The following is a 23,955-nucleotide window of genomic DNA, read 5'->3' as shown; positions in this document are numbered from 1 at the left end:
TCCTCTATTCCTCTTTGAATCAAGTTTTTTTTTAATTTAGTAGTCTTAATTTTATTAAAAAATAAATCGTATAGACAAAGAAATTAATAGGGTCATCATATTTGCATTGGATATAGCAATTACTGTGCAATTTAATAGTATTTTGTAATGTTCTGTGAACAAATATGAAATTTGGGAGAATCTGGTGCTGCCTTACTTGTGCTTCTGTATTGTTCATGCTCTTTCTGTTTCTTGGAAAGTTCAGTCTATATGAGGAAAAAAAAAATTAATCCTGGCCTATATATCACTGTTTTAATGAGCTACTTATGTCATCTCTTTGGACTTGTTATATTTTGTCCTTTCAAAATGCAGATTCACGTAAAATACTTGATTTGTTCAGTGTGGAAAGTTTACGCTGTCACTGAATTGGTAATGAATCTCCATTGTATGAGAAAACTACAAAGACATTCTACCAACTAAACTAAGGCTGTGACTTAGTATTAATATTATTAGTTCAATACTCGCTTGTCTTGCACCCTTAATTTTACCGTAATTGAGATGTACCAGACTTTTCTGTGGATACTGGCTTACCTAAATTGTTACTCCATTTTTATTTAAGGTGGCTTAGTTTTATGCATATGATATGTGCATAATATTTTCTGTACTAATAGCTTCAGTATCAGATGTAGCTGGAAATATAAATTTTACAATATTTAGGTTTGCTTTTAGAGAGAAATGAGAACTTAGGCACACATTTACAATGGAATTTCTAACCTGGGTTGTTACTGAAACATATCTAAGTCTAGGAACACAAGTATTTACCTCTTTGTCCTTCCTGTATGAACCACCCAAGTTTTCCGCTACAAAATTCCTGAAGAACCTCAAGTTTAATTTCTGCAAATCCTAGATATTGCAGGTGTTTTTATATGACTGGGAGACCTAAGAGTTCTCTTTCACCTAAAAACTTCAGGAACCTTAGGCAAGCTATCTTTCTGCCTGCCCTATCTGATGTGTTTTTCTAATAGGAATAACAGCACTGAATACAGTAACGGGAGAAATTTCTGTCCAAAATACAACAGCTGACGATGGTCTGAAGTCAAAGCAAGGAGGAAACACTTGTAACTGGATGAAATTAAAAGTTTAGTCTGTTGACCTAAATTATTTTTTGTCCCGTTGGACATCACTGAGGTAGTTGCTTAAAAACATACAGCTTTAGTAACAAGGATGGAGAGTTTTTCTACTCCCCAGTAACCTTTAGTCAGGTGATGAGAGTGTTCTTCCAGAGATGATGAAATCTGCTGTCTATCTGCTTGGCTTGTATGGCAGGGTTCTGGGCAAGATTAACCTCCCTCACCATTATGGTATTTTTATAAAAGTGGCCTCTGCTCTCTGTCATGAACTGAAGGTGCCTAACTCAAGCAGACGGTTCCAAAGTGTGGAGCCTTATCATATATGGTGGCCTCTTGCAATCCAAAGTTAGATGTAACTAACTTTGTGGATCTTGGATGGCTATGACAGCTCAAGTCATTGTGCTGGCAGTTGCGAATCTCTTTTGGAGGCTCTCAGCTCCTCTCTGGTATATAAAGAGATGAAGCAGTAACTTGGGACTGTGGATTCCATTCTAGCAGCCAAGTGCCTCAAAGTTAGGTGTTCTAATGCTGTATGGTGCAATACCAAAGTCTGTCTCTGGATCTAGTTCTGGATGTTTACTCAAGCTTATATTTTTAATCAGAACAGGAGGCAAAAGCTAGTGTTCTCACAGATGGAAATAATATGTTTTTAAATCCTCTATTCCACTATTTTTTTATGGAGAATAGTTAACTTGGAAGTTAACATTGGTTCAGCCTAATAAACATGAACAAAAAGTTTGTGTGACATTTGTGATACACTGAATTGAGGCATAGTGACATGATAACTTGTGTATCTTACAAAATGTGTTTTGCTTTATAGATGTATCTTGAGTGTTTTCTGTGAACACCTTAAATGTAAAAATTCAGATATATGTTAAACATTTTAGGACTTAGCAAGTTTTTGTTTTAAAGGAAGAAGAGTATCATCTTACTAGTATCAATTAAAACTGTGTACTTAACCACTTCTAGCTTCAACTTAAGTATCTCAACTTTGAGTGAAATGTTGCAGCTAAAGAGACCAAACTTTGGAATACTGAGTGCTGCCCTGGCAACTTTCCAGGCACCTGGAGGCTGCAACCAATTTGCATTTTGATTTACATAAACACTAATGTCTCCACCTCCTCTTTTCTGACATTTTTTTAGCATTTCTCTTGCTTAACTATCACATAATTTACTTGTCTTCTATCACTTCATTCCCTTTTACTCCTAATCTTTTATACTCTTATAAAAATGTTAAGTATTAAACTCCTTTCTAATGCTGAAGCTTTTTCTTTGCTATTCCTTTCTTTGGTGCTCCCACCCTTCTTTTTCCTCTAGCTTTCTAAGGTCTCCATTCTCTCCCAACCTTTGGGTTTGATATTCTGTATGCTTTTTTTACCATGTTTCCTTATCTTTATTTTCATTTCCTGTCCCAGCACACACAGAGCCTTAGTGCTTCTGTGATGCTATGGAGCTATGGAGCCATGAACTTGCAGGTCAGTCAGTGTTCCCTGTTGAGCTTTTCACTGATGAATGTCAAGTTTTTTGCAGGAGTAAAGAAAATTCAGGTACATAGTACGGTGAAGTCTTATCAACTGAGAGAATGGGCATATGTCACATCTATGGCATTTCAGTATTCTCTCCTGCCAACTACAAAGGAATAAACTAATGGATGCCTACATGGAGAAAAAGATGTTAAAGTTAAAAGGTTTAAGTTGTATTTGCTCTATATTGTATGCTAAGAATATTTAGAATTCTCTTTGTTTCTTCTCTCCCCACCCCCCCCCACCCCACCCCCACCCCCCCCCATCTCCCCTGTAACCTCCAGGCTGGAGCTATGACGTTGAAGAGAAGAAGATTCCAAAACCTAAATCCAAGTCTTATGGTGCAAACTTTTCTTGGAACAAAAGAACAAGGGTGTCTACAAAATAGGTTGGCATTGGCTGTCTGACTGTGAATAAAGTCAGCTGTGCTATATTTATAGTCCATGTATAATACATCTCTTAATCTCCTAATAAATTTGACCTTTAAACTACAGATGCATCATGTCATGTCTATTTAAAATGTTTTTGATGTCTCCAATTGAACCTGTTACAAACTTGCCTATAAATAGATGAGATTTGGAGTGTTCATACTTCTAAAAAATTGCTGTACTAGGAATCTAGCAAAAGGAATGTTTGAAATCAGCTGCAACTTTAAAGATTATGGTTTATCTTTCATGGTAATTTTATATTCACTATCTTGTTCAAACTTATCAGCCTTGCATATACAAATTCTCTCAATAGAAGGTTTTCTTCTATACAAGAGAATTTTTTCAACTGAAGAGCAAAGTATGATATGTAAAACTTAACATTTGAGTATAACTTAGACTATTGTGTATAAGTGTATATTATATAACCTCCTTTCTGCCCAAATTAATGTTGTCATTATTCCAGAAGCATTCATGACTGTAATAGAAAGCACTGTTTTTTGTGTTGGGTATGGGGGAGGTTTAGTCCAAAAGATTGAGATTGCAATTGTTTCTCTGTGATGTTCTTCAACAGTGAAACTAAGCCAGTTATATATTCACAAATTAAGTCAGAAGAGTGTCAGGTGCCTCACACAGCATTAGCATATACTAATTACATAATTATAGTTCTGTTTTTTTATTGCTAGTTACATGTTTATCTGCACTGAGGTTTCCTGTTGCCTAACAAGAGATGTGATAGCATCTCAGCCTTAACATTGAATATATAGCCTAAACTCAGTTTGTCTTACATGACATTAAATCATTAATTCTAATAATGCACAATATTATGTTTGGAATCCTTGGTTACATATCTATGCCTTTTGATTTATTCACTTTAACTTTTACTTAACAAATTGAGATATCGACATGTGATCAGTGAAATCTATTACAAATTGGGAAAAGCTCTACCTTTTTCATATGCATCTGAGAGTTTTATCCCAACTGTCACAAAAGAACAGTTGAGATAGCTCTGTCCACATAGATCTAAAGCATGGTATAAGTGCTATGCACTGAATTCTAGATAAAAGAAGGCATAAAACTAGCTTGTGTTGTCCACATTTGATTATATTAATGTTTCAGCTTTAACCAGCTGCCCTATATGCTGGCTAACATTTGTTTAAAGCATTGTTTTTGACCCAGTTTCAGTGTAATCAACCAGTTGGCTGATATCGCTATTTTCCTATCACAGACAAGAACTGTAACTCCAGTTCATTTTCCTATTGAATTTTGAATGCTGCATTGTGCAGTGGAGCCTAAAGTCCTCCAGGAACGCCAAAGTGTACCAAACTGGAATCCTAACAGTTCAGAATCTACTGCATCTCTTTGTTTTCTGGCAAAGCTTAATATGCTGATCTTACTAAGAAGACAGTAATAAGAAAAGTCATGCGTTGTTTTTCTCCTGTCTTTTACAAGTGAAGAGCAGCAAGATCTTAATTTAATAGTCTTCAAGCTTTATAAGATTGTCAACATTAAAATGGAAAAGTGCCTAGATACCTAATGCAGTAGATGCACACCTTAGTTTTTGAAATTATGTAGTCCAGGGAAATGACTGATAAATGTTAGATACCTAACATTATATTTGGACATCTGATACATGAAATTGCTGTATGATAATCTATACTTCTTGTAACTACAATCAGTTTCACATAGGGCACAGGATTTTTTTTGTTTCTTCTGCTAAGAGAATGGAAATATTCAAAGGAGAATTCGTTAAGTCCCCTTCCCTTCCAGAGGAAGAAAGCTTCTTCTTTTTTTTTTTTTTTTTTTTTAAATGCATATTTTCATTATGATTCTATACTGTGCACCCCACCTTGAAGTCTTGAAGTTGTGTTTGAGGCCAGACCTTCTGTTCATCTGATCACTTTCCTAGGACTTGGATTTTTTTTCTTGTTGGATGGCTTTTAAGAGTGACCATGCTGATAATGGAAGAGAGTTGATAATCATTGCTGAAGTCTTCAAACACTAGAAGTGAAATTGACTGCAAGAGCTTGCAGAGGACCAGTGCCAACAGGAACATATTTTAGAGATCCAAAAAATCTACTAGTATCCTCAACCATTGATCTGAAAATGGAAATCTAAAGAGATTTTGAGGACTCAAAGCTGATACAAATGCAGAATGAGATTAGAGATTCATCTTGGTGGTAGGTGTAGCTGTGCTGCATCCAACTAATCAAAGCTTTTCATGGCAGTAATATTTCAAACCTCTGCAAGTATCAAAATCATTAATGGGGAAAGAAGAAGTTTAAAGCTCCCAAACAAATAGAACATGTTCTTTACCCAGTGGGATTTGCATGCATCTGAGGTATTGTACCACCTTACATGGCAATAACAATCGAAAGTATTAAAAAATTATAAGACGATTTCATGTCAGCATTGCAGAGGAGCCTTATGTAGGTGTTATGTTTACATTCTTTTATTGAGCTGTGTAGATATAAGAGGTTTTCTTTACAGTTTTGTAGCTTCCATTATTGTGGAAAGTCACGCAAAAAAATTAACAGGCTGGTCTGAAGTAGTTTACATTTGGACTTGTGTAGATATATTATTGTGTGAAGTTCTGGAGGCAAAACTCTGCTACTGGATGACGTCCTTTCCTAGTTCTAGCAGATTGGTCCATAGTATCACCAGTTTTTTGTAAAAGACTTATTATTTGTCATTGCTGTCAGCTAGCTAAATGTCACAACTAGATTTGGATTATTCCTGTCAAGTCTGGGTGAAAGTTTCTTCTTTTAAGAAGCAAGCAATATTATAATCTTTTTCCTCCCATATGCTACTACTTTTACTCCCATCAGCTCTATGAGGTGTGTGGCACTTTTTTTTTTTTTTAATATCTCTTGACCAAATGAAAATTTTCATATGTGAGTTGTGAAAGGTTGGTCACTCCAGTACTATAATTTCTGTTTAAAACCAGGAATGTTTTGGTGAAATTTTACCTTTACTAGTAACCTCCCTCTTTTTTTTTTTTTTTTTTTTTTCATTTTACCCCACACTGGCATTTCCCCCTTCCTGCCACTTTCTCCAAGTTCTTTGCAATGAATTTATTCCATGCTATTAAATACATGTCTGTTTACATCAATTCAGTGATGAGCCACAGAAAAACAAAACCCAAACCAACCCTGTTTAGCTGTCTTCTGAATGCTCAGAATGGTCCTAATCTTTACATTTTATGGCATTTCTTTTACCTAAGCCAAATTGAAACGCTGAAAGTAAATGCTCCCTGTTTCATTGCTGACTACAGATAACAGTATCTACTTTGCAGTATAGTACTCCCTACAAAATGTGGGTGGCATACCTGCAAATACTTCGATATTTTGCATAGTTCTGTTGTGATAAAATGACATTTGTAGGATACTAAGTTATTTTGAAGATTGGCAGCATTCATAATTCCAACAGACAATTTTTTTGTTGTAAGCAATGCCCTACAACTCTCTAAATCATGGTGTTGTAATGGAACCTAGAGACTGTCAGGAAACTAAAAGCACAGCTTCAGATTTCTAGAAGTGTATTCCTTAACTGTGCAGTTTGATGGATAATTTAAAACAAATCAGACTATTAAGTGATACTATGAAATGGAAAATTTAATTACCCTTATCTGCAAAGTTTTGTCATGTGGTAGAAAAGGAGAAGCTCATTTGGACTAATTTTAGCTTTTGCCTGTAATTTCACACCAGGAACTTGTGTAGTTTGGTTTTGCCAGTGATACAGTTCTCTGACCTTATGTTTGGTTACTGGGCATGCCAACATAATTTTGTTATTCCAAAAAGAAGAAAAGTGCAAATAAACCTGAAATAACTTTTAAAAAATATATATATTTTTAGGCAGTTGTATAGTAAGTTATGGTACGTCTGGTAAGGCAGCTTGCTTTGATAAATCCTTGTTCTTATTCCTACATTCTGAGGGATTTGGTTTTAATAGGTACTTGATTAATGCTGGAGTATACCACGAACTTCACAAGACTGCTGAAATAAATGTGCCTAAAGCAACCTGAATAGAACAAAAAAAAGGCAAATTATTTTGAAATCATGTTAAAATGTGCATTTCAGTTGGGTCTAAAATACTGGTTTTTCACATCCACATTTATCATGAGGGAAGGTAGAAAGGTCCCTGTCTTGAACACTTTCTGCACAGAAGATGTGAATGAAAACCTTTTTGGACAAGTTGATTAGAATAAATACAAAGGTCGGACAGTAATCTTGTGAGAGTCCTGAAGGAATAAAAATTTGAAACTGTAACTATTAGCTGTGGCTTAAATATTTTGCTTAAAACTCCCTCTGAATAACAGCTGACAGGTTTGGGTTTGGGTTTATTGGGTTTGTTGGGTCGTCCCGTCCCCCCCCAAGTCCCTACAAATAGTGCTGTAAACAGATACAATATAAAAATGATGCATCAATTTGGCAATTTTAGCTGTAATTCACTTTTGTGTTCTTCAGAGGATTTGGTGAGTATGGGGACAAGGTGATTCAAGTAGTCCATTTGGATTTACAGAGGGCTTTCAAAAAGGTCCCTTATCAAGTTACAGAGAGGCAACAGCATACTTAAGTATCTTCTGTTTGAGGAGCAAATCTATAGGGTGGAATTAGCTCTTCAGTCTACAGGAGAGAGAACTGATGATAAGTGTGGTAGTGGCCTCTAAAATCGCAAGTTGTACAGAGGATAGTGTATAATTATTCGCTGTTTTTCATACAGAGGCAGATCAACAAATTTATGATGATGCAGCTTAAAAATAAATGAGTGCATTTTCACATAGCAGGTTTTGAAATCCATTGGCAGCTTTTTGACTACCAAAACTATATGCTAGCTCAATTCAACAGAAAAAATGCATGCAGTAAAAGTTTGTATTAAACATAAAATACAATCCTGTTCAGAAAAATCCCTGAGCTAAAGGCTGCTGACAGCTGGGGAAGAGTATCCTTGGAGTAGCCCTGTTTTTATGTTCTTTCTTTGGCAGTCAGTATTAGCCACTGCCAAAGGTCGGTTTGTTCAGGTGGGTACCCTGACCTGGCACAGAATGGCTGTTCTTAGTACTATTTGCCAGTATGGCATTCAAACATTTAATGCTATTGTGTTTGTCAATGTTTTGTGATTGATTAAAGACCACCTTTTGAGTGAAGAAATTATCGCAAACAATTTCCACTTTGAAGCTGATGGAGATACACTACTGACCATTGTGATCTTCAGTGATCATCAGATTTTTTTAAAACAGGTTATCATACTCAGACACCTATGTGTGGCTAAATTCCACAGATTCAAAATTATTACCTAAGACTGCAGAAATATTTAAGTGAAGATTAAGTATTTTTGCATTATATATACAGTTCATCCTCCTAAAACATGCCGGTAAAACAACGGCTTGACTTGATAAGTACAGTTATTCTTAAAAACTTATCTCGAAGTCAGAAGCAGTGAAGAAAACTGTTTATTCTGGTATTGTGCCCATAAATACTGAAAGATATTTTAATTTCTCTCTTATTAGGTAGAGAAGATGAGAAAATTCTTAGCATGTCTATCAAGTAAAGCAGTTGTCTTTTAGCATGCCTTGGTTGTCTGTTAGAGGAATATGTATGCAAAGTTGTAGTCAGTCTACTGAGATGATTTTTATAATTGAATGCAAGCTTGTCATTGCTGTCTTCTGCCTTAACCAGCTAAGGAAAGTAAAACATCAAACTGAGAAATACTGTAGATTTAAGACCAGAACATACTGCTTATTACAAGCAGTGCCTAATAAATTCTTTGCTTATTACAGCACCTTTTCTGATCAGTACTTGGATTTTGGTTTACATATCATCTGGTGGTGTTGCCAAATGGGTGTTTTATCAAAATTACAAAGCTGCTCAGAAATGAAATCTGTTTTTTCTTTCTTCCCCTTTCCTGCACCTGACCACTTTTATTGCTTCACTTGGGATGTCTGCACAGTGCTTGAGAAAATATTTTTGAGTGATGTGCGTGGCTGGAGAGATGCTACAGTTACAGTGCCCTTCACGTTGCAGACTTGTCTTATTCATTAATCTATTGCATGGGTCATTCAAGTTTTAGCTTTCTGTTGGTGCTTTTTTTATCTCTCTCTAGCAAGAGAGATTTCCAGTTTATTATTGAGGTACGCTAGCAATGTTCCTTTACCAGTCGACATCCTAAAGTGCACCCTTCAAACATATAAAATACCCAATAACTATAACAGACATAAAATGTAATTTATAACAAACAAAGAAGCCTCACTGAGACACTGTAAAAGAAACTACTAAATATTTTACCACTTCAGCTAAATAAGTTTTCTTTAATTTTCACTTTCACAATCCTTAGTTTGCAACTGTTCTTTGCAGCTATACATAAAAGAGAACCTGGGAGCAAAAGGTCCATTTGCCTTAAGAGGGACTACTGAACCACAGCACTGAGAATGTGCAGTAGCTAGATTCCACGAGCTGCACTTGCACAGGTGTAATAACTATGTAAGTAAAATGATTTAAACAAGATTATTTTAAATAGGCTATAAAAAAAGCAAAAATGCCACTGTGAATGTAATCCAAATTATAAAAATAACGAAATTGGAAACAACTTTGCTGCAGCAAATCACTGTAACTTGGTATAAAACTGCAAATGCCAGCATCTTACAATATCTGGTTTAAAGTGAGGTGATGTGAGAACTACCCACGTGTCCACAATGTGGATATCCACACTTAAACTAGATTCCTTTAATAGCTGGTGGATTTTGATTCATTTAGCTACTGTAGGAACCTGAAGACGTGAGAACTGAGCTTTAGAATTACGTTTTTGTCTCTTGCCACGGGTGTGATGTGAATGCTAAATGTTCATGCCTCAAAAGAGAGACTAAACAAGTTGTTGGGGGAAAAAAAATATCAGTAAGGGTTATTAAAGACATAGAAGCCACCTCCAGCAAAGAAGTTCCTAAAGCACAAATGGCTGGAGGCTGTGAGAATACTCAAAGCTATGCAACTCGGCAGGCATCCCTACAGAGTTAGATGGCTGTGTACATTCTCCCCTTATCAGAAACAGGACCTGGGCTAGGTGAAGCCACTGTAACCACCTTCATGTTCTTAGAACCACTTATATGACTGTAAACAGAGACTAATTAAGCCTCTGCCATCTCCACTGTAAACACATCAAGTTCAATGATCAACACCACTCTATGTCTGAGAGGGAATTAATTTCTGATCAGTAAAGTATCAGCTAGCTGAGGGATGTTGAAACTGTTGAATTTATATCTCTATACCTGAGTGTTGTTGCTTTGCACAGCTTAAGCTAGAATTACATATTTTTATTTTGTCATATTATCTCAAGTTCCTTCAGGTTTGGGGTTTTTTTGTCTCCTTTAAAAATGATGGCTGAAGCACCCACCTGTGCTACAAAGGATGCCTAAGAAATGCGTTTGTAACTTTTTTGCCTCCAGACTAGCAGTTTTGGTTCAATATCGAAGTCCTGCCTATGTTGTAAGATTCCACTTGCTTTCTGAAGGACGCATAGATGCTACCAGTAAGTGATAGCATCCTCACTTCCCATCAGTGCCTACCTTCGGATTTCAGACTGATTAAGAAGCACAGGAGAGAGAAATTGCAGAGCCAGTGTTTGAACTTAAGCCTTTATCTTACTGAAGAGAGGCAGGAGAAGACCATGGAAGACAATAGAGGAATCCCATTTCAGGAAGGGCAGATGACTTACTACCTGAAATATTTTGAAAGAAAGAGCTGAGATCATTTTCAGTTCCTCCCCTGCCTCCTTTCTATCCACTGGAAGGCAGGGTATGAGGAAAAGCAGGTAACAAATACAATTAGCACTTCTGCTGATTTTTACATGTTAGAACAGGGTAGAAAATAATCAGCACCTGGCTCCCCCACCCACCAATCACAGAGTGCACCTTAGGAAATTGTCTCAATACCAGGTTTCGCTTCTTGCCTCCTTTTCCCACACTACATGATGGCTTATCTTCAAAGCATTCCCATTTCACTATCTTCAGACAATTCTGTTTTGCAGGTGGAAGGCAGCTTTTTGTTTTTCCTCAACTTTGATCATTACCATATGCTCTTTCATACGTGCTTAGGGTCTCTTTCCAGGATCAGAATTCATTTTTCTTTTCCCAGACAATTTTTTCTGACCAGTTCTCTGTACAAAAAACCAACTTAAACACAAAGTGATGTGGTTCTTGGGAGTATTTGGGATTCCAGACAGAAATAGTTATATAGTGCCAGGGACATAGATCTGTGGCCTGGCCTGGGGATGAATGTTACCAGGTATGAGGTCTTATCTCAGGGGAATGTTAACCTAAGATGCAAGTATCCATAACAGAAAACAAATGGTGTCACAGAAACAAAAATCCAGTTCTTACTGGTGCCTGTTGGGCTTTTTATTCTTTTCCATAGGCATTGCCTTAAAGATTCACAGTCAGTCTTTGAGTGATGTGGTTATGTGTTCTCCATGCTGGTGCTACATTTTCTGGAGTATGGAATTTCTTTTGGGGCCAGTAGGCTCAGCATCCCACATCTGTGCACTTAAATGACCTTCACCATCTCCTGAGGGCATAAAATGGCAGAGTGTAGCCAGCTGTGTCATCTGTGATTAGAATTGCTAGTTATGTCTAGGTGCTTAAATCTTTTTGTTTGTGTCATATCATTAATCTAGTACTAGGCTAGATCAAAAATGTTTTATTTTTAGGCTTCATTTTGAATTTTTTTAACCTATTAGAGTTCTGCTGTTTGAATTGTCAGCAACATAAAAAGTTTTCTGAATCTTGGCAGCCTGGAAATACTCTGTAAAAAATTAAGTAATATTGGGAAATGTTGAGTTGTTGAAATCATTGTGATTTGTGGGAAAATTCTGTCTTAAGTAAACATTAGTTTTGAAATATTTTGCAGCCAGGCCTAACTTCAGATCAAAACCACTGAACTTGCATGACAGTAGCCAATAGCAGGAAAGTACAACGTCTGGGAAGGCACAGTTTGAGGGACTGGCACCTGCTGCTGCTACATCCTAGGTGAATTCCCTAACTGTTGAGCTAAGGAGTTCCTCTCCTTTTTGCTGACCCAACTAATACCGAGTTATATGCACAAAATAAGACTGCTCCAAAGAAGTGACTGAAGGAAGGACTCTAGATACTGTTAGGGTACTCGTCATGTATGCAAATGATCCAGGCCCTAACGTCTGACTGATTTGGAGCCAGAACTTCAGTCAGGATCTTGTGTCTCCTAGGTAGCTGCTGTGACTGTTACTTGCTCTGGTTTATTTCTCTGTTGCTCTTTTCTGTTGTTTTGTTGTTGTTGTTTTGTTTTGTTTTGTTTTTTGCAAGGAACTTCAAAAGCTCCAGGTCTTATTTCCAGGCAAGGTCCTCAGGGATAATATTTCCCCTCCCACTTCTAGTTAATTTAGAGTATCATCTTTGCCAGATCACAGACAAATATGCTGCCTCTCAAATCTCTGCTAAATTTTGGCTTAGAATGAAAAAGAAATAAAATTTCTAATGCCAGCTTGCAGAATAGAATTTGCAAACTTTGGATTTCAGAGCATCAACAGGAATCAGTAAAGCTCATTTCAATTTTAGAGAAATCCCTGGGCAGTAATAAGCCTGAATCTGGGAATACTTAGTCATGTGCCATTGGGGACATCCATTTCTCTTGAAGCTGGATCTTGACACTGTTATATGCAAGAATTTCTGGCCTATCACCCTGCTTCAGAGACTAAAGCTTTCTAGCATGTCTGGTGGAAGGATCCTGTTACAGTATATATAAGGCTGTTCTCACAACCTTCACCTGCAGTGACACTGATAAAAAAAAATTTGTGATCTTACGTTCATCCAAATAAGCTCTCTTCCTGTTTCCCTGAGACCTGGGGAGTCTGATCAAGTATCAAGCTTTCTTTGTACTTAACTTAGCAGCAAAACATCCAGCTTGTTACTGTTTCAAAAAAAATTGTTCTGCGTGCACTCTGCAATTATTGAGCCTTTCCTTTCTAGCATCATAGGTGAAATGAAAGGGACTGGTTTTTGACTCATTAACTTTGTTTCTTAAGTTATCTTTGTGTGAATATGGGACCTTTGATGAGCATTTTAATTCTGCTTCTTGAGAACCAATAGAACTCCACCTTACCTTAACCCCCAAGCAAAATATCTCCCTAAAATTGTTATAGTTTTCCATGTCAGTCACTTAATTACTAGAAAAAAAGTCTTCATATACTGTGTGTGTTAGAACACTTTTTGATGACTTGCGTCTTACCACAACATTCACAACCTGACTGAGGTGACTGGCTTTGTTGAAAGAGTAAAAAGAACAAACTATTTTGCAAGCAGTGCTGCAGATTTCATCCCAAAATGAATCCATATGGATTGCTCACTCAAATACTCTACATTAACAGATAGCTAAATGAGAGCCTTCTCCCAAATCAGATAAAGATTTACTCCGTAAAGGCTTCTGCAACTTCTTTTGGAAATATTCCCATCTTTGGAGTATGCACTCTGACACCTGTTTATGCATTTATGAAACACTGCTCCCTGTGGGACAAGTCTGGGTTGTAGGCTTATTTTGATAAAGTGGTACTTTAATCTTCAGACGCTAAGCAATTACCTCTGCCACTGAAGTCACATCCAAGAGTAAAATACATGATACCTTTTCTGTCTCCTTTGAATTATTTCCACAAATTAACTGTTCATTGTAGTGTATACATGTATTCAGTACTCTGCTACTATAAAGCTTTTAACAGATTTATAAGTCAAGGGAGTATCTGGGATTCCACTGAAGACTATCTAACGGCTCAGGATTAAGTATTCTGATTGTGCATGTATAGTATATGTACAACAGGTGAAGATTTATTGCACAAATAGATTTTATAAAACAGCAACCATAGGAGAAGCAACAGTTTGATCTCCTTTGACTAAGTGTTTATGTATTTCTCTGTTGGTACCTCACAAATGCTAATCCAGTGATAGGAAGAGATGCTTACCATCCAGCTAAAAAAAAGATTGAAATGCTGCCTAACCAAATAAGCTTATGTTCAAATGTTTCCCTAAGGGCATCCAACTGGTTTGATGTCTGCATACTGTTAACCAGCATTGGGTGTTCTCTCCACATCCCGTCCCATTTTATCCACAGCTGAGCTGTAATTCCAAATAGATGCTACTTGCTCAAAAACAAATAAGGATACATAGATGCTTTTTCTCTAAGCGATCTTCACAATTCTGCTCAGTGAATGGATATCTTATTAGCTCCAGCAGGGTGGTTCATGGTGATTTTCAAAGACTGATCCTTTCTTGAATAACAGGTCTGTTCTGGTCAGTCAGTATGTTTAACAGAATTCATAATACATTGGAAAAGCGCTCTTAGCCCTATCCAGAATTTCTTATATTCTAGAATAAAGGATTTCTTGTTGCTATGTGCATGGCAGCACCATCAAGGTGCAGATGAACACATAGAATGAGCTGGGTTTGTAGAAGTTAGTGTTCTTCCTCCAAAAAAGAGCTTACTCATCATAAATCTACTTAGAGAACTAGAGTTTGACTTTTTACATCTGGAAGCAATAAACAAAGTGGCCTATGGTCTTCAAGTATCAAGACTGAGGATAGGAGGTGGCTAATGACATCTTACAAAGCTGAGCAAGGTCCCTACTGTAGGTTGTCCAATCTTTTACACTGTTCTGGGAATGGTACCAAAAAATAATGATAGTGAGTTGCAGAGATGTTATTTATGCCATCTGGCATAGAAGGCTATGACTCTTAACATCATATCTTCAGCATGACTATCCAAAGACCAAATCCTGCTATGTTGCCAGCCTGTCTACATGAGGGAGTTAGAATGGAAACCTAGATGAAGTGACTGTTATATTCCTGCATCCCCAGAAGCTAGAACTTAGTCTTTTAGGTGATGACCTGGTGAAACAGAACCTAGGAGATTTTACTAAAAGACCATAGTAGTACCTACATTAATAAATAAATTAATTAATAAAATTATGTCTCCACTGCAAACTGCATATTCTCAGTATGTTCAGAAAAAGGACATGGAGAAGTTCCCTATGTTTAATGTTCTTCAGGGCATCAAACATATTCCAACTAGTCACAGTCACAGAGATTCAACAACTGTTTGGTGAACTTAAATACTAAGAAACAGGTCTTTGGAGGGAACACAGCCAACCATGAAAAGATACTCCACAGCTGTCTACAAAAATATCTACTCTGACTGCCCTGAGTATGCAACCATGAAACCTCAAAATCTTGTATAAAAGTTTCTGTCAGTCTATAACTAGCCCAAAACATTCAGTATAAAGATAGAAATCATAATGGAAGATAATATTCAAGAATAAAATAGGAAAAAGTAAACATTTTACCTATGTCCCAACTGTGGCCTTAGCAATAGCAGGGCATTTGTGAGGGGAAAATGCCTAGGGGATCCCAGAAAGTAAGCACTGCCTAACACCACATAGAAAGGCAGAAAACAGAAAAGATGGTTAACAGACTCTGTCAACACACTGAATTTTGGGGAGAGGAATCCATGTGACTCCAACCTGACAATCAGGGTCTTCCTAAACAACTAAGTAGAGGCAGGAAAGATTTGAAGTATCAAGAAAATACCAGTAAATTCTGCCCCGGTATCCCATCACTTTCTGTGGCCATTGTCTGATGCTTCAAAAGAAAGTAACCCTGCCTACCTTCATTCCCCAAAAGCCAAATTATGCACTGAGGGCAAATGTAAATCTCTCTGGCCCCTGCAGGTAAACAGCTGGCAGGATTAAAGTATTTAAAATATGGTGCAAAAAAGATATATGGAAATGCAGTCTCCTTTCAAGCCTCTGTTACAGATACAAGAAGTTAACCACCCAAAGATACAAATCACAAGTTTTAATTTTCAACAGCAGGATCACTTCTATCCTGTTATCAAATCCCACTTACCCAGTTGTGAGTTGCTAGCATGAAACACTGTATTCCTTGTGGTCTTTCCTGCATTTGAGAGACCAGTCCAGAATGGGTCATCTCTGAAATACTGTTTTTTTTCTCATTTCCAGACTACTTTTATTTATAACCAGTTCATACACCTTTCCACTTATTTAACCAATATTCCCTCTCTGGTAAGTGCTTTCTGAATTAAATTACCTAATCAAATTCCTTTTTAGCCTTTGATTACTAAACTAAACACATCAAACTCTCTTTAATGTCTTCTCATACCATTGGCTTTCCCTTTTCCAAATCATTTTAGCAACCATTGCTGTGTTAAATTATTCTTTTTTGTAAAATAAGTGGTAAGAGCTTTGGATGCCATTCACTTTCAGAACACTAATAATCTCATAGCAGAGGATAGTTTTCTTCAATACTATTAAGACCAGCTAGTCTACTAGACAGCAAGACAAGCACCGCCAAGTTAAGCATACACAATTTTAGCTACCGGCACTTTTTTCTTTTGATGAGAGTTTTCTCTATAGCTTTATCTCCAGGCAATGTTAGAAGATAAATGTATCTATAAAACACTTTTTTGTTTTGCAGGGCCATACATAAAGAATGAGTCTCTTCCTATACTCAAAGTACGCTTCAGCATGAAGACAAAAGGGAAGGCTTACCTGAAGGTTTCTATTCAGCCAGTTTCCTTTCATCCATAAATCATGCCCAATGCAAAGCCAAAACATTCAGAAGGGGAATAGAAGTTGGCTTGTTGTCATTAGAGCTGATGATGCTCTGGAAAAGGAAGAAATGTGTTTCTGCCACAAAGTGCAGTTAACCCAAACCAGCATTTGGTAATTTATGAAACGTCACAGCCTAAGAATTTTCTCAGAAGTAAAAATGTCAGAAAGTTGGCAATGACTTACAAATCAGATTCTGAACTTGGGTTGTAATTAGTCCGGAATACCAGTCTAGTCAATCTATTGAATGGAGACACTGAAAATTTCCAGATAAGCACTGGGAAAAAGAAATTACTGTTCTGATTTTTGTTGTTGTTTTCAAGGATATAACTTCTAATTCATTAACAAGTTGCAATCAAACATGGAATTGATTAAGCCAGTAGTTTTTAACTGCCTTCTGATGGCACTGAAATACTTTGGTTTCAGAAATTTTATTTCAATATGGAGACATTTCCATGGACCTAGATTAGACTAAATACAAAAATAAGATATTTATCTTAAAACAGAGAGCTATTTAGAGCATTGAAGTTACTGAGGATAGATCTCCATTTTCACTTTCTTTGCTGATTTGGTAGTTTTTTTCGAGAAAATTATGTCATTGGTTGTCCTAAAAATGTTATCACCTCTCTCTGCAAACTTTCTTATAAACTTTAAAACAACAAGAAAAAAGTCAGCCGAATATAGTCAACAAATAACAAATGGGAGATGTTTTCTTACTAGAATGAGAGTGCCCATGGTGGTGATTGCACTACTAGTATTTACCTTCCATTTGCAACACAGCTTGCTAACCTGGTGATTATTTGTGTGCAGTCACAAATAAGATAGATGAAGGAGAAAGGGAAGTTATTCATCAAGATTGTGAACTGCAATGTGACAGTCGTCAATGTATATCAGGATTGCAACTGTTGAAACAAATGCTGATTTGCTAAGCCCAAATTGTTTAGGAAAGGCAATGTGTTAAGATATTCCTTTGATAGCTTTACTATTCTGTTCCTTATTTAAAGACTGAAGAAAGAAGTGTTTATTATAAAAAATGTAAACTTTCATTGAAAGCATATTCCTTTAATCATGCAGCTAAACATACTATAACTTACCTTAGAGTAAGAAGAACACAACTAAATTTGTAGGTTTGGATTAAATTAATATTAACCACTCCGTTACATCATCAAACTGCCTGTTGCCAGTGGATCAAGACTTTAGCTTCCTCCACAACAGTAACAAAAACAGTTTCTTCTAAAAGAAGCAAAGAATGTAAGCAAAGTCAGTTTTCATCCGAATCCAAGTAAAGTTCACTTTTGTCAAGCTGCCAAACAGAATATGAACTTTCACTTGAAATTCCAAAGTTCTGTGGCAAAATTTGTAGTTTCAGCTTGCTGGTTCTCAAAAACTGACAGTAGTGATATACTGAATAGGCTACTATGTAGCACATAGCTATTTTAATTAGACAGTTGCTTTACTAAAACAGCTTTCGGGAACAAGGACTTTAAATACATCTCAGTGTAATGACTGGAGGTAGATTTTTACAGAGGGAGAGGCCAGATGAGATATATATATTCTAGTTTGGGTAAGGGAAGGGGAGAGGGATGTGTCTGAAGAGCTGAAACTTGGCTATGGCCACAAGAAGTTCCATTCTATTCTGGCATTAAAGTGGATTTGGAAACTACTGATCAATCAGATGCTGTTAGCAACACCTTTGTTTTGTGTGTCCATGTTTTCAAAAAAATTGTGTCAAGAAATTAAGTGGTAGCTTATCATAGATGTAAGGTAGTAAACTTTGCTTCATGATACTGACACTGAACACTTTGAAAAACAATGAAAAATAAAGGTATCATGAGGTATATAGGCACTCAAATCTGATATGTTTTTTAAAAAACTGAAATGCAGTGGCTAATTTTTGCCACAATATGCTGTTTCTTAGGGTGTTCCAGTGAAGAGGAAACAACTGGTCCTTGTGCAGGAAGAGCTGTTGGAGGGAGATTAATATTCTGAGTTGTCAGAAGTAACAACCCTAGACTGTCATATAAAATAGTAGCACGCAAACAATGGAAACATAAAGATAAGAGTAGAGTATACTGTCTAAGCTAAATAATCCTCAAGGCTCTCTCAAAGTCACTATTGTCATCAAGAGCAATCCGAAGGATTCCAGAAGTGAGACAAAGTTTGTACAGATGAAATCACCAAAACAGGCTGTAACTGGCTGTTCATTGTTGAATGATGGAGTTGCTGCTGTGTTTTTGAACATGGTATCTTAAGAGCATCCAGAACTGGTGGACTAGAAGGAGCAAGTGTGGGCATCACAGTGTATCCTGTTGCTCTTCCATCACCTGCCCAGAAAGCATCTGGCCTAAGCTGCTAAGACAGCATTGCCTTTCAAAGGAGTGCACCAGCAAGCTTTTCTTCTCTTTATGCATTTCATATGTGGTTAAAAATGTTGTTGTTCATACTGTGAGCCATGCTAACTTCTCAGGAGGCCCCAGACCAGAAAAAAATAGAACAATGCTGTAAGAAGAAACACTCCCTGTGAGTGCCTTCTCCACGGCAGGGAACAAGGCATGTACTTTCAATCCAGCGTGGTAAGCCAGTAAGGATGGCACTCCATGACTTCACTGCCTGAATTCTTACCACAGTGAATGTTGTGTTTGAAACAAGAGGTAGAATTAAAAGCTTTATGGCTAATTTAGAAAACTAAACCAAACCTGAAATAACACCTTTTAATAAAAAAGGGGATGTTAACTCAGCTGAGCACTGCCTGTCCCCTGTGTTCTTTTCCACTTGGTGTCTTTTATTGCTAGGTGTATCTGATGCCTTTCTGCCGAGGTGTAGCAGAAGCTCATGATGGATGGAGTGATCTTAAGCTAACCAGGCAAGGATTAATCTGAGTGTGTTTAGTTCTTAATGTGAAAGAATCTACATGCCAGTCAGCATTATTGTTGTAAAGTACCTGACCAATGCAGGAGATCAAAAAAAGCTCCGTGCCAAAGATAATTCCTACCAAGAGGAAGAATTCATCAATGGCTATGGACTCAGCAAACTGTCTGTAGTAACACAGAACCAAGGGTGCCTCTTACCTGGTGGCCCGGGGGGCAGTGATGTCCGTTCCCACCAGAGCTTTATAAACCTTGCTAAATCTTTGTGGCTGTGTTTTAATAGGGAGGGTGTAACATGATGGAGGTCTGCAAGAACTGAGGCAACATGTAACACGTTTCCATAGACATGGTTTTTTAAGGTGTAAATGTTTAACCAGTTGTTGTGCATTGGTGTACCTGTGCAATAGCCCTCTACAGGGATTTCAGTGGCTGTCCCAGAGCCTACAGAGATGAGCATGCAGCAACGTGCATTTCAGATAAGAAAGAGTTACAATGTAATGGACATTTTTCCTAGATTCCAATGTATAACAAAAAAAAAAAAAATTTCTCCTGATAATATTAGATGTGTAATAATCTATACTATTCTTGTTTTGTACAATATTGTTCTTTAAAACCTCCATTGCCACGCAAACATGCACACACACTCTCTCTCTCTCTCTCACAGGTCTACTATAGAATTTTCTGTTGAATGCTCTGCCATTGCACAGCACCACTATAAGGAAGATCTTGTCACAGTTTCTGGTATTAGCATCCACTTTCTCAGAAATTAATCAACCTGCTGCTAAAAAATTTTGCACAAATGCTCTTATTATTTGGACTGACTACATGTGAACAACAATTAAAGCAGGCATGTGTTCTGATGAGGAAGAAGGACAACGTCCAGGACACAAAATACTTCTGGGAGGGGAGAGGTGCATTTCTTTGTCATACTCTAAAAACAAAAAAAAGACATGTAATTCAGGTTTATCACTTCAGCTACTATACTACTGTGTTACTGCTGTACTGTAGATAAGTTATGATTTCTAAGTCACTGATTGAAACTTTTGCTATGTTTGTAGGATATGAATCCTGTGTGGATTCTTGAACACATGACATGTCCCCAGTACAGAGTGACATGGAGAATTCCACTTTACCAAGAGAGTAATGTCAATATACTCTTCTATTAGAAAATACGTCCAACATGAAAATTGAGGTTTTGTCATAGCTCCTGGCTCCTGTAATGCAATATATAGCAGTTGCTCTGAAACCCCAGAGGCTGTAGCTTTGAGTTGTCTGCCTTTTATTACTTTGCACGCGCTCTCTTTTAGAACTGGGAGGGGAGGAGGGCTTAGAAATATAAGCATAAAACAAAGTGGTCAATGGTACCCGTATGGGAACATCCATTTTCAAACCCAGACTTCAGTTTTGTTTCCCAGTGTTAGACAGCTGCCAGATTCTGCTGGTTTTTGTACATTCCGTGGTCCACAGCTCCTGTTTGCATCTCTCTTATAGTGGAATAATAGAAAATGTAACTATTTCCATATTGGCTAAGAAAGACTATTTTAAAACCTCTAAAATATAATAAAAAAAAAATAAATTACCAGCAATAAGTAGACTGGAACTAAGAATTCCAAACAGCCCATAGAATAAACAGTTTATGAAAAATCACAAATACTTTTAAAATCTGATAATGAAGGGATGTTAAAGTCCAGCTGAGCATATGGTTGGAGAGATTAGAAGTCTGTTAGACATTTAACTATGCTTTCTTACCTCTTTTGGCTGCTTGTCTTCCTGGACTTGAAACAACAGCCTTAATTGACTTTATAAGCAGCTGTGTGAATGACAGGAAGGCCATAAGAAATAAACCATCCGACCCTATTCCCCACTCCCCCAAAAGCCTCACTGCAGATCAAAATGGTCTAATATTAATACTTCAAAATGCTGAATCTATTCGTAAGTCGATCTAGATTTTTCCAGCAAAATCACACTCAGCTTCCCAGAGTACTTTTCTGTCTTACTACCCAAGCAGAGGTAAAAGCTCCTCTAGAGAAGTTACTCAGTATGTTACTTTTTATGCCACACAGACAAAAAAGTATCCTAATTTTTTTAACCTTTAAGCATTACATTCAGAGAAACATACAGCACCTGAATAATTTTATTACTTGCTTAGGCAGACTCATGTCTTTCATTTTTCTGTTTAACTTCGATGTTGTAAAGTACATTCAGAGCCCTTTTCTTTACATTGTGTATGTATGAAAGTCAGGAACCAAAACTTCCTTTGAGCTTTTCCACAAGAAATGAAATGTTCTTGGAACATGTTGCCCTAAGAATCATTGTGAGAACATGATGATCCCCAATCAAAATAAGTATTAATGGTGTCACAGTGTTCCTAAATATTTTCTTCTGCCAAAAGTTTACTTATGTTTTCCTGATAATGACAAGAGAAACGTTGAATTTAATAAATAGCTAGATTAGATGTTAAACTTACCATCATTTTCACTTATATTTATCTGTGGGTCAGTCTGGTCCAAGGACTGATTGCTGGCAGTTATTTAGAACTTCAGTTATTTTAGTTATACACATTAGATAATAACTTCATCTTATCAGGAAAACACATTTCTGAAACTGTTGCTCCAGTGAAGGCTGAATAAACTAGTAATCTAATTCTTTCCAGGCCATTTTTGTGCTTCTGGAAAAAAATTGTGCAGGTTTCAAAAGACTGTTTTGGTAAAAGCAACATCTTTTTGTTCACAGTTTGTAGCTTTGGACTTTTTTTTTTTTTTTTTTTTTTAACCTACGTGTGTCTGAACTGTGCTGTAAATAGAAAGGTCAAAGAAGGAAGTGGAACAGGGAAGGAAGAAAGTAAAACAAAGGCAGGAATGTAATGAACTTTTTTTCATGACCTTTGGAATTTCTAGTTGTTTTTAATTGTGCAACACTGAGCCCTATCCAGGAAGATAAACTGGTGGAAATGGAACATATTACACTTGAAGGAAAGGAGTTATTTCACAGACAGCAACTGCATCTGAGCACTAACACTTATGTGAAGATGATGTCAAAGGGTCCCCCCTGGGACTCTTTTTTGAGGGGGGATTTTGCATAGAAATTTGGAGACCAACTTGGTTCCATAATTAAATATATACTGCTATCCCATAGGATTACCCAGAAGTACCACTGGGGCTGCAAGTCAGGAAGGTCTTGCGGCCTTAACTAGAATGGCCTAGCAGGCACAAACAAAATGTTTCAAACCCTGTGTTTAATTTACGTCTATAAAAAAAGATTAACATGTGGAAAAATACAACTCAAATGACTGAAATAAAAGGCATTGGAGCTTAAACCTCCTGGTATATGATGAAAGGTCTGAATGGAAATGGAAATGAGAGAAGACTAGAGCAATTAGCAGTACAAAAGTAGTTAAGGCTACAGAAAGGTGTAGCATAATGTGAGTCTAGATGCCATAAGGGCTATAGAACAGATCAGTTATCCTTAACTGGGAACACAGAACCAGACAGGCAAAACAAGAAATAAATAGATACAGCAGCAGGAGGAAAAAAAGAGTGAGAAAAGGACATGGGTGATGATAGCGGTAGAAAATGGAGAGAAAAAGGTGGGAGAACAATTTTGGTTTAGAAAGAAGAAACTGATACCCGTTTATTTTTCAGTCTGGGGTGGGGAGTCAGTTTGAAAGGAGGGGAGTATAGTAGAGCTTGTGCTTGGGAAAAGAAACTGCAGAGAGATATTTAGGGAGACATTTTAAGGTCATTTGTTTCTGTATATTGGCAGTAATCCATTGTGGAGAACAGACAGCTACTGTAGTTGTTAGTAAAGATAAATGTCATTGAATTATAGATTAACATAATGGAAAAACTTCATGTCTAGCCATTGTGTAAAATTAGGAGTGGGACATACTGGCTGTGTGGGCTTGGTGAATGCCAGGTGCGTGGGTGAGTAGTGAGCATTGGGAAAGGGTGTCCTATTCAAGTGGTCTATTCAGCTCTTACACCAGCACTGTAATGTCATTATTTTTTCCTGCTCTGGCTTCTGAGTGCGAACCAAAGAATAGTAAACACTAAGTACATCGGTGACTACCTCAGCACGTCCATATGTTTCTGCTTGCATGTTCAACGCAATGGCAGAGGGGAAAGGACTCACCTTTAATGTGATGATCATTCATAAAGTCCTGCGTGATCACACTTGCTAACAATATCAACACCAGTTCACAATGCATAATAGGCTATCCCGCACCAACCAGTCAGTCAGAGATTAAACATGGTTAGATATTAAAGTCTTTATCTCTTCTGACGCACAAAATTTTCATTACCTAATTCATTATTTTAACGGGTGAAAATTTACTTGCCAGGTCATCACTCTAGAAGACTTCAGCCTTTCAGCAGGAAGTCTTAGGTCTCTAAGCCTG

The 23,955-nt window shown here is 37.1% G+C and overlaps 1 protein-coding gene across 1 annotated transcript in view; it reads left to right on the top strand.

The window, feature by feature from the left end:
- NDUFS4 (NADH:ubiquinone oxidoreductase subunit S4) overlaps positions 1–3,125 on the top strand; it is a 48,914-nt gene extending 45,789 nt beyond the window's left edge. The window contains exon 5 of the mRNA XM_049795798.1: positions 2,917–3,125. Coding sequence (XP_049651755.1) covers positions 2,917–3,020 — 104 coding nt within the window. The 3' untranslated portion in view covers positions 3,021–3,125. The remainder of the gene's footprint in view (positions 1–2,916) is intronic.
- The last annotated feature ends 20,830 nt before the right edge of the window (positions 3,126–23,955 follow it).

The sequence above is a fragment of the Accipiter gentilis genome, chromosome Z (assembly GCF_929443795.1).
Source record: "Accipiter gentilis chromosome Z, bAccGen1.1, whole genome shotgun sequence".
Lineage (NCBI taxonomy): Eukaryota > Metazoa > Chordata > Aves > Accipitriformes > Accipitridae > Astur > Astur gentilis.
The sequence above is the reverse complement of the archived record's forward strand: the minus strand, read 5'-3'. Positions and strand labels throughout refer to the sequence as shown.